An 11,414-nucleotide genomic window follows, 5' to 3' on the forward strand; every position below is an offset into this window, starting at 1 on the left:
GGCGATTAGAATTAGGAGCAGAGAGAGTAATCATGTTCCAGGGCCAAGTATCTTTCCAGGTTTTTAGAAACCTAATAAATTAAATAAGTGCCTACAGTCTATATGGTATGTTTTAAAGAGAACTGCTGTAACTGTAAACTATTATTCTACATATACATTACCATTTCTTAGAAAGGATCTCCGTGATTGTCCTCCATTGAGCGGAGGTAAGGTCTTCTTCTCCTGGCTGACAAATGTATCCCACTTCACCTTGTCGCAGCCGCCTAATTCCTTGACTTTCTTTAAACAACTTTCCAAGTACTCTACTGGGTCTTCAGGCTTAGAACACATCAGTCCATTCAAAAGGCTCTGAAATACAACAACAAAATATGCCCACATAAAATATGCTTTCAAACTACCTTTGTTAAAATAGTTTATGTCTCATTGTTAAATTCTGGGTTGTTTTTGTTCTTTGCATTTTCTTTTAATGAACACGATTTGATTGAGTAATTAAGATAACCCCTAAATTCTTGACCAATTAACTTTTAGCTCAGCATTTTCTGCCTTTTAAACAATTCAGGCAACTACACAGTTTAAAATGGAGGCACCCTATGAAAGTCAGATAAAGTGCAGTGTGTAAAAATGCTCTAGTCATTATTCATCTTATTTCTACCCAACTTTTTTTTAAAGTAGGATTCATGCCCAGCATGGAGCTCAACACAGGGCTTGAACTTAAAACCCTGAGATCAGGACTTGAGCTGAGATCAAAGACCCGAGCTGAGATCAAGAGTTGGATGCTTACCCAACTAAGCCACCCTGGTGCTCCATTCCTACCCATTCTTAAAGCCTCCAAGCCTCAGTTTCTTCATTTGTAAAATAGGAGTACTAATACCTACCTCAGAGCATTTTTTAAGGATTAAAAAAATTAATATTTGTAAAGTACATATTAAGGGCCTGACACATAGTGAATACCCAATAAATATTGGTGATTTTAGTTAATATTATTGTTACCAGGAAGTCTCCCCTAAGCTCCCAGTTTGGGTTGTGGACCTCTTCCTTTGCATTCCATATTACCCAGAAAAAAACATCTTGCCTGTCATTTATACTAAGACCATCAGTTGATGTGTTGGTCTCATATTCCAAACTGTAAACTCTTCAACAACACAGCGTAGGTCTCTTTTATTTTTCAAATCTCTAGCCCCTGACACTGTCTCTGGCACATGGTAGGTACATATTGGACTGTTTTGTAACTAGGGAAAAAAAATGTATTCAAACCATAGCCTCAAGCTTTATTATTTGATCTATAATAAGTCACCACTATATCTATTGACATTACAGAGGAAAAACCTGGTGTCCAATATGTCACATGTACTCATTTCTAAAAATGCTACAAATTTGGAAATGCTGACTCCTGGGAACTGGACTGATGTGTAAAATATTTTCCTTTACAGTATTTCATGGAAAAAAAACATAGAGGATTATTATCACCAATATACATTATTAATGCACAACACACACATCCTTTGAAAGGCTGACATCTTTGCTAAATACAGTATTTTATTTTCAGGTTATTCTTGTGCAATTTTCTCCAAGTGGTAGGCAGTTCTTCCCAGGTATATTTGTTCTCTCAAATCCCAAAAAGTGTGAGTTAGAATGTTCTGAGGAGCTCCACAGCAGAAGGAGAGGAAAATCTAATCTGGGCATTCACATTCAGTTTGTGTGTCATGATCTGTGTTATATACACACAGACACACAGACACACAGACACACAAACACACACATTGTGTTTCACTCCTGACATTGCTATGTTAATATAGTTAACTGTGGCAGTGCTTACTCTGTCTTTGTATGCCTTAGTTTCCCCAATGCACTCTCAACCTTGTGTGGTATTATTATCCCCATTTTATAGATTAGGAAACCATGACATAGAGATATTAATGAGTTGATCAAGGTTATTCAGCTAGAGACCTGTAGGCCCAGGATTCCAACTCAATATATTTTTTAAGTTTCTTTATTTTTTTTTGAGAGAGAGAGTCGGGGAGAGGCAGAGAGAGGGAGAGAGAGAGAGAGAGAAAGAGAGAGAGAGAGAGAAAGAGAGAGAGAGAGAGAGAGAGAGAGAGAGAGAATCCCAAGCAGGCTCCACATTGTGTGCACAGAGCCCAACGTGGGGCTGGATCTCACGAACCATGAGATCATGACCTGAGCTGACATCAAGAGTCAGATGCTTAGCCCACTGAGCCACCCAGGTGTCTCCCAAATCAATGCTTTTGATTCCAAAACTCACATATTCCTCTCTATATATCTTGCAAAAATATGATATGGGATAAAAAGAAAATGCTAGATTATCTGTACCCCATACATAATCCAACTACAATAGGAATCACTCAAGGTCTCTCTTTTTAAAATCCCTATTACAGCCTAAAAAGAGTGAACATACTCAATGATATTTTTTTTTTTACTGGAAAATATACTTCCAGCCTCCCTAAACAAATCTGACTCAGTTAGATACATGTAGTTGTTTCACAGTATATTGATTCAATAGCAATTACTTAATCTAAAATCTACAGCTGAAGCAGTATTTTTGGTTTGATAGATACCTAATTGATAAACTCTGTATACTTAGAAACTTTGCATACCAATATTGTGATTTGACGGAGAAAATCCAGTTTGGAACCAAAGCATTTGGTTTTTCTGTCTACACTTATCACATGGAGAGCTGCCAGGTTTTACTTCCATCTTGTGCTGGTAAAGCATAGATTCTTACTGGAAGGACGGAGCCTCTGGAGCCTCTGCAGGTCACCACAGTAATCTTCCGTCTTCCAATTGTCCAAGATTGCACTTAAGTACATTGTGTTACTGCATTTCACCTAAAGGAATGGACTTCCTTCTCTGGGTGGGCACTATTTTAAAAAATCCCATCCACATGCAGAAAAACAAAACAAAAAGCATAATACCTGAACAAAAACCCCTGCCATTGTGTTTGCATCACACAGTGTAGATTTTCATGAACAAACTATCAAAAATCTCTGTGGTTACCAAAGAGAAAAACAGTACCCATATTTATAAAGAAAATAGACATACTATTAAGCAGCACTTTGCCATAAGGAGACAGTCCTGCAGATGTTTCTAATTATTCTTGTAGAAGCACAGAAATGAAATTGATCTCAGTAGTAGTATTTATAACAAAAACCTTCATCTCTTCATCTCTGTGTTTACTCTTTGAAAATTAAAAAAGAAAAGAAAAGAAAAGAAAAGAAAAGAAAAGAAAAGAAAAAACTCTTTAAGAATCCTACCTACCTCCTAGGACCTGTCCTTACGCAACACCTTCTGATTCTTTTCAAGGCTGAGTAACACACTTGCTAGGTTTGGGTATCAAACACGAGGCTTGTGCTCAGTGTGTGGTTTACCTGGAAACCTTGGCCTCAGCCCAACCTGAAACTGGTGGCTTACAGAGGTGAGATAAAATGAAGATCTGCAATTATGGTGGCCCATTTTAATGAAAATTTGGGAAAAACGGGCATAAAATTCTTTTTCCAAATGGTGTTTTAAAACTCCTTTTAGCAGAACAGATTCCCCCCCCCCCCCCACACCCCCAACAGGAGAAAGAACTCATGACCTTTGGTTTATTGGATCAGTCTACAGTCTATTATCTTTCAGAAATGGGGGGCCGGGTTGGTAGTATGGAATTTCTCCTTTCAGGGCTCCATCTATGAAGCTTGGCTCCCTTCAATTTTTTTTTTTTTTTTTTAACCAAAGAAAAAGCACACAGAATTCAGGAAGATTTCAAAATGCAAATATGGAGAGAAGAAAAGGAAGCAAAAGACTCCGCGATGTACGCTGAGGTTTAGAACTAACCAAGCTTCCTTTACTTCATCCCTCAAGCCTCCTCTCCCACATTCCCAAAGTGGTCCTTATTCCCCGGGGGTCCTGGGTGGAGATGATGTTGTGATGCGGTCCGAAGACAGAGCAACAGGAGTCACGCCCGCCTTGCCGCTCCCTCTCCGACTTGGTTTCTCTAGGTGGGCCGGAGAAGGCAGGCGAAAGCTACAGCCGGAGAGGCGAGCAAAAAGAATGATCTCTTCCAAGGCAACGGAAAACGTGCTCAGGAGTTCATTCACCGAAAGCGCATAGCAGCGCTGGGTGCCTGCCACCCGGGAGGTAGTGCTGCGCTCGACGGGTTTGGATTTGCGTTTTGCATCTTCATCCCTTTCCTCCGAGCTGCTTCCGTCCACACTTCCCCTTCACCGCGGGGTCCTGACCTCGCGGCGTGCGGAGGGGCTAGGGCTCTCGACCCCCACGTTTGGAGTCCTTGCTCGCTCCCGAGCGCCAGCGCACCCGCCTTGGCCTGGCCTAACCCCCAGAGAGCGGGGCCGACGGCTGTCAGCAGCCCACCCTCCACATCCGAGGGGTACGCCGAGGGCAACCTGCTTCCAGAGCTCCGCTGGAAGACTGAAACTTGATCAAGTGAGATGCGGGCTTCTGAGCCCAGCCAGCGGACAAGGATCCCGGCAACCCGCTGGAACGGCGACGACGCCGGGCAAGCGGGAGAGCGAGCTTCTGCACCCCCCTTCACTTCTGTGCCCCGAGCCAGCAAGGTGGGACGGGGCGCGGCTTCCTCCCCCCAACCCCGGAGCCCCAGAGATGCCTTTCCCCGATCCTCCCGGCCGCCTGCCAGCCTTAGCCCCCTACCTCGAAAAGCTGAGGGATTTCCCTGCGGGCCAGATACTCCTTGGCATCGTTGGTGTTCATGGCTGTGCCGCGCGTGCCTTGGGGCGCGGGTGGGGAGGTTCCCGGGCTGCGGCGACCTGGGCTGGGGTTGACGGGCTCCGCGCAGAACACGGGTGCAGCCCTGGATCTCACCCGCAAACACTCCCACGCTCAGCTCTGCCTGCCCAGGCCAGAGCCCCCCTCCGCCTGTCCCCGGGGCCTGTGGTCTCCGCGCTCTCGCCGCCCCCGCCTCGCTGCTGGTCCCCGCGCCGGAGCTGCGGGCTTGGAGCAGCGGCTTTCCCGGCTCCCAGGCAGCGCGGCCACCAGAGGAGGGCGGAGGGAGCGGAGGAGGGCGGACAGCGCGGCGGACGCAAGGCAGCAGCCCGCTCGCCTCTCCGGCTCAGCGCGCCGCGCTCTGCGCCTCCCGGAGCCGGGTCTGCGGCTGCGGCCAGTCACGCTGCGCGGGCGGGCACGGGGTGCGGGGGTGGGGACGGGCGCGCGCTGGGGGCTCTCAGTCACACCTCTCCCAGTCACACCACCGCCGGGGCGCGGCGCTGCCCTAAGCGCGCGGCCAGGGGACGCAGCAACCTGGGACCAGGTGGCCAAAGGAAGAGTCTAGGGGTTCTAGGAACCTGTCCCCCACCCCCGCCCGCCACCACAGAGTTACTCCTGCATCCCCTGGAGTTCTCGGGAAGAAACCTAATTGCTACAGAATTTGTCATGTATTCCTAAGGTTACCAATCTTTCATCACAGGGAGCTGGAGGTAAGGAGAAAAGGGGATTCCATGGTGTGGAATCCATCCTCTTAAGATAATTTTTAGACTTGGGGTGTTTCTATCCTTCAGGAAAGTTTTGCTAGCTGCTTTCTAATTTTTCCCCGTCAAGCTCACAGATCCTTACAGATTTCAGTGTAAGGGCATGGAGTGAGGCTGGAATCTTCATTAACAGAAGGATTAATAAGTAGTCAACTAGTTAACCTCCACAGAGAGGAGAGGGAAGGTGGAGGAGAGAAGTGGGTGGTGGGGCGGGGAGAGCTGGAGACCGCTTAAATTGGAAATGTGCTTGGTGGGTGGCCTGGGAGCCATCATTAATTGAATCTGAAGGGTGTGTAGTCAGTGGACGGTGGGCCATCAGAGCACCCAGGGGCTGTATGGTGCGCTGAGGCAGCCGTAAGAGTAGAGAACCTTGCTATTAAACACGCCATTATCAAGGTATACCCATCCTCCTCCTAGCTCCCAGGATGACTCATTTCCCCCATTAAGATGTCTTTTCACTGCCTGTTTGAAAGATGGTTTATGCCACCCTGAGAATATGACCTCTGTGTGCAGGGCCTGACACTATGGGAGGGTGTGTGAGATAAAAGGTGGCTCTGATGGCCACTGATACCTGCCAGGGAGAGGAGGAACACTGCGACTGTTTCCCAAAACCAGTGTCTGAATGTCCATTTCATGTGCATCTTTGAAGATCTTTTCTTGATTCCATTTCTTGTCACACAAGGAACTGCCACTGAAGCCTTAACTATAGCTGCAATCCTGTTTTACCCAAGGGAGGGAACTCAAGAATTAACTGAGTCTTGTAAAGTAAATGAAGTTTCCTGAACACTTGTGAAACCATGTCGTATGGTAGCCTTAAATGAGGCAGGTGTTCCAGTTCCACAGAAATTGATTTCTGCCCTCAGAATATACCACAACATTTACAATCCCAGCTTCTGACATCCCTTACCTTATCTGAGAGCAGGTGATGGCCATAGTTAAACATTGTCTCTTCCCTATGCAACAATGCTTGAAAAGTGCCAGAGTCCATGGCACGAAGCCTACTTTGTGAGCAGGCACAGCTGAGATGAAGCACCTAGGATTTAAGAGGCCACTTTCTGCAGGGCCTTTCAAGGTCACCTTTTACAGACAAGAATCTGGCAGAGCACAGCTTACACCCTCTCTCCTAGGGAAGAATGTAACCTAAATAGGTATATAATTCTGAATGCACCTTAGTGTAGCCAGGCAAGGATGGCAACTTGCTTATACGAAGAGAGTGGATAAAGAAGACTGCGTTACACTAAATGAATAGTCTAGGGAGTCTGAAAAACAGTATAAGCATACCTCAGAGATAGTGCAGGTTTGGTTCTAGACCAATGCAATAAGGTGAGTATTGCAAAAAAACAAGTCAAATGAATTTCTTGGTTTCCTAGTGGGTATAAAAGTTATGTTTATGAATATTAAAATGTGTAACAATGTTGTCTAAAAAATAATCTGCATACCTTAATCAAAAATACTTTAGTGTTAAAAATACTAACCACCATCCGAGCGTTCAGTGAGTTGTAATCAATGATCACAGATCACCATAACAAATATAATAATAACAAAGTTTGAGATATTGCAAGAATTACCAAAATGTGACACAGAGACATGAAGTGAGCAAATGCTATTGGAAAATGGTGCCAATAGACTTGCTCGACACAGAGTTGCCACAAACATTCAATTTGTTAAAAAAATAACAATATATGCAAAGCACAAGAAAGCAAGGTGTAATAAAATGAAGTATCCCTGTAACTGGAAATATGGCAAGTTTTCAGGTAGCCTTATGCATTGACAATCAGTGCTTTTCAGTGTGTTCCAAATGTATGAGAAAAGCAAGATATTCATAATTATTCTTGCAAAGGAAGTTGTGGCCACATAGAGAAAGGCTGTGTGAGAGAACTATGGTGCTTAAAAGCCAGGCTGGTGGTTTGGGAGAGGGGAAAGAGAAAGGACAAGGGAAAACAAATACATGCTCGTCATGGGAAAGCTGGTGCATCATTGCCTGGTATGAAATTCTAAATATGAGTATGTGTGGGGTTCATGGCTCATTGCTCTTTGTTTATGTGGCAAGGTATTCCTACAAGCTGTAACAAATCAAGATGATTACTGTATGTCTGGTGTTGCCAGAGAGAATCTCTTCTGCTCCCACAGTGGGAGAGTGTGCTCGGTTTTGAGATACAGCAGGGAGTAAGACAGACGTGATTCCTGCTGTCAAGGAACTTAGTACAGATGGACAATAAACAACTGGGCCACTTGTATATCCTGGGCCATTTGTAAATATTTTGTTTACCCTGAAAAAAAAAAACCCTAAATATATTAGACATACCATATGTGTGTATATTGTCCTAGTAAGTATGCTTTTGGTTTACATGTATTCTTTTTAAAGTGTCTTTCAGAGGCTTTTTTTTTTTTTTTTTTTACCTTTGTAAAAGTGGAATATGCACACTGGTATGTGACATCTGGGCTAAATGCAGGCTGAAATAATAGTGTGTCACAATTCTTCAGCCAAAGCAGAATTTCCCTATGCTCTATTTCTTTTCCCCAGACTCGTTGGGTAGCTGAGCCAGACATTTGGATTCTGGATCTCAAAGATGGCTAGGAACTCCCGAGTTAGAGGGGGTTAGAGGTAAGAGATTAAAAACACTTCCAAGGGGTGCCTGGGTGGCTCAGTAGGTTGAAAGACCGACTTCGGCTCAGGTCATGATCTCACGGTTCGTGGGTTTGAGCCCCACTTTGGGCTATGTGCTGACAGCTCAGAGCCTGGAGCCTGCTTCTGATTCTCTGTCTCCCACTCTCTCTGTCCCTTCCCCACTCGTGCTCTGTCTCTGTCTCAGAAATAAACATTAAAAAAAATTAAAAAAAAATAAAAACACTTCCAAAATGTCTGAAAGCATTAGGAAAATTTCCAAGTATAAAATATATATATATATTAAGAACAGTTAAGATTTGGAAAACCCTATTTATGTATCTATTCATCAAGTAATGCATTCATTCAGCAAACAATTATGAAATAACCTTTTATGTTCCAGACCTGTGAATGGAGCTGGGGATACAAAGAACAAGACTCAAGGGGTTCACTGCTTAGTAGGGAGAGATGGACTTGTGATAATTAAGTCCAGAAAAATGTAATAATTTGTTTTAACAACATGATATAAGTAGATATGAGGAGCAAGATTGTTATGGTGGGGACACAAAGGCACATGACTCATAGAAATATGTGTATGGTAAAAAGCACTTAGAAAGTTTTAAAAATAGGCTTTCTTTCAAAATTTCTTCACATCCTCAAAAACGTGTTTTTAAGCTGTTTTCTCTTCCACTTTTTCCAGATACATAGCTTTTCAGAAACATTGTCATAACTGTAATTACACACATTTCTAGGCTCTATATAGCTATCATTTTTTTACTGTTTATGTGTTTATTTTTGAGAGAGAGAGATAGCGCGTGCAGGTAAGGGGTGGGGCAGGGGGGAGAGAGAGACGCCCAAACAGACTCAGCACTGAAGATTCAGAATCTGATATGGGGCTCGATTTCATGAACTGTGAGATCATGACATGAGCCAAAATCAAGAGTCAGATGATCAGCCGACTGAACCACCCAGGTGCCCCCATAGCTATCTTTTAAAATGGCTTTATAAGTGGGGCTCCTGGTGGCTCAGTCGGCTAAGTGTCTGACTTCTGTTAAGGTCATGATCTCACGGTTCATTGGTTTGAGCTGTGTTGGGCTCTGTGCTGACAGCTCAGAGCCTGGAGGCTGCTTTGGATTTTGTAACTCCCTCTCTCTCTCTGCCCTTCCCCTGCTCACACTCTGTTTCTCTCTGTCTCTCAAAAATAAACATTAAAAAAAATTAAAATGGCTTTATAAGTGTTCATTGAGGAGTTTTGATACAGGCAACTTATGTTAATTATGTTAATAATGTATGTTATTAAAAGAATGAATTATAAATCATACTACATTAAAAGTAAGACCTTCTGTTCCTCAAAAACACCATTAAGAAAACAAAAGGCATTGTATTGAGTAGGAAGATATATTTACAATACATATATCCAATAACAGACTCAAACATATAAAGAACTTTTACTAATCAATAGGAAAAAGAAAATCTAATAGAAAAATGGGCAAAAGACTTGAGTAGACATTTCATAAACAAGGCTGTCTCCAAATCCAAATTCAAATGGCCATTAAATATATGAAAAGTAATAATTTCATTAGTTACCAAGAATATTCAAATTAAGCATAATGTGCTATCACTGTATATTCACAAGAATGGTTAAATTTGAAAAAGACAGTAAAGGGGTGCCTGGGTGGCTCAGTCAGTTAAGCATCGGACTCTTGACTTCAGCTCAGGTCATGATCTCATGACCTGTGAGTTCAAGCCCTGCACTGGTCTCTGCACTGACAGTGTGGAGCCTGCTTGGGACACTCTCTCACTCTCTCTCTGCCCCTCCCCCACTTGCTCTCTATTTCTCTCTCAAAATATAAATAAATAAATACATAAATACATAAATAAATAAAAATAAAAAAGACATTAAATACCAATGTTCATAAAGCTGTGGGGAAATGGGAACTCACATACACTACTGGGGAAATGTAAACTTGCACGACTACTTTGGAAAATTATTTGAAAATAACTACTGGAGCAGAACATAGGTATTTTTGCATTCACCAAAAGTTACATATTAGAATCTTCATAGAAGCTTTATTCTAAATAGCCCCAAACTGGGAACAGCTCAGTTTCACCAACAGTAGAACATAAATTATGTTATAGTCACAATATGGAATAAAATGAGCAATGAGAATCAACAGTTTACAGCAACATGTAGATATATGGACAGGTCTCTCAAACATAATATTGAGTAAGCACCAGACACAAGTATATGATTTCATTCATATAAGGAAAAACAGACAAAACTAATCTAGGTGTTAGAAATCAGGACTGTGGTTCGCTATGGAGGAGTAAAGTGACAGAGAAAGCAAGGAAGGTTAGGGGGTACTGCTCATGTTCTGCTCCTTGATTTGGGTGCAGGTTATATAGGTATGCTCATCTTGTGAAAACTCATTCACCTGTACAAACAGGACATGCACTTTTCCATACTTGTATTATACTTTTTATTTTATTTGAGAGAGAGAGAGAGAGAGAGAGAGACAGCGCACACAAGCAGGCAGAGAAAGAGAGAGACAGACTCTTGAGCAGATTCCACGCTCAGCATGGAGCCCGATGTGGGGCTCAATACCATGACCCTGGGATCATGACCTGAGCTGAAATCGAGAGTCAGACACTCAACCAACTAAGCCACCCAGGTACCCCTATTGTATTTTTAAAAAGAGACAAATTAAAAAGTACAAGATTGCAAGGTATGGGATTCAGATCCAAGATCATCTCATTCTTATGTTCCATTCCTTTCTAGAATGTTTTATGCTATTTTGTCACATAATAAGCAGATCAAAAGTAAATTTGCAATCCATGGCCCTTTGCTTGTGCTTTTTATATTGCATTTAGAGTCCAGTTACTGCTATAAACACTATGTCGTTTGTAAGTGATAATTGTTTGCAGCCTAGTCTCTCTCACTGTGAAGTTCTGGGTTCCTCATAAGCAAGGACCATGTCCTAGAAATCTTTATTTTTGCAGTGCTTTGGACAATGCCTGGTCTAAAATAGATATATATGAATGCAGGAATGAACCATCTATATCTCTATCTATAGAATATTTAAGACTCAGCCAAAGAAATTTAGAAAGATACCCTCACAGGAAAAAGTAAACTAATACATACACACACACACACACACACACACAGACACATATATATATTCTAATATATTAAATTTATATATAATATATAATAATATATTATATATAATAACATAATAATATATAATATATTATGTTATTATATATAATATATATTAGATATATGTATATATATATACACACACATT

General features: G+C 42.3%; 1 protein-coding gene across 1 annotated transcript in view; it reads right to left on the reverse strand.

Annotated features, from left to right (window-relative positions):
* AK5 (adenylate kinase 5) overlaps nucleotides 1–5,080 on the reverse strand; it is a 260,907-nt gene extending 255,827 nt beyond the window's left edge. Inside the window, exons 1-2 of the mRNA XM_049616985.1 lie at nucleotides 4,669–5,080; nucleotides 162–348 (exon numbers count right to left, since the gene is read on the reverse strand). Coding sequence (XP_049472942.1) covers nucleotides 162–348; nucleotides 4,669–4,728 — 247 coding nt within the window. The 5' untranslated portion in view covers nucleotides 4,729–5,080. The remainder of the gene's footprint in view (nucleotides 1–161; nucleotides 349–4,668) is intronic.
* Between the last annotated feature and the right edge of the window lie 6,334 nt (nucleotides 5,081–11,414).

This window comes from Panthera uncia (genome assembly GCF_023721935.1).
Source record: "Panthera uncia isolate 11264 chromosome C1 unlocalized genomic scaffold, Puncia_PCG_1.0 HiC_scaffold_4, whole genome shotgun sequence".
NCBI lineage: Eukaryota > Metazoa > Chordata > Mammalia > Carnivora > Felidae > Panthera > Panthera uncia.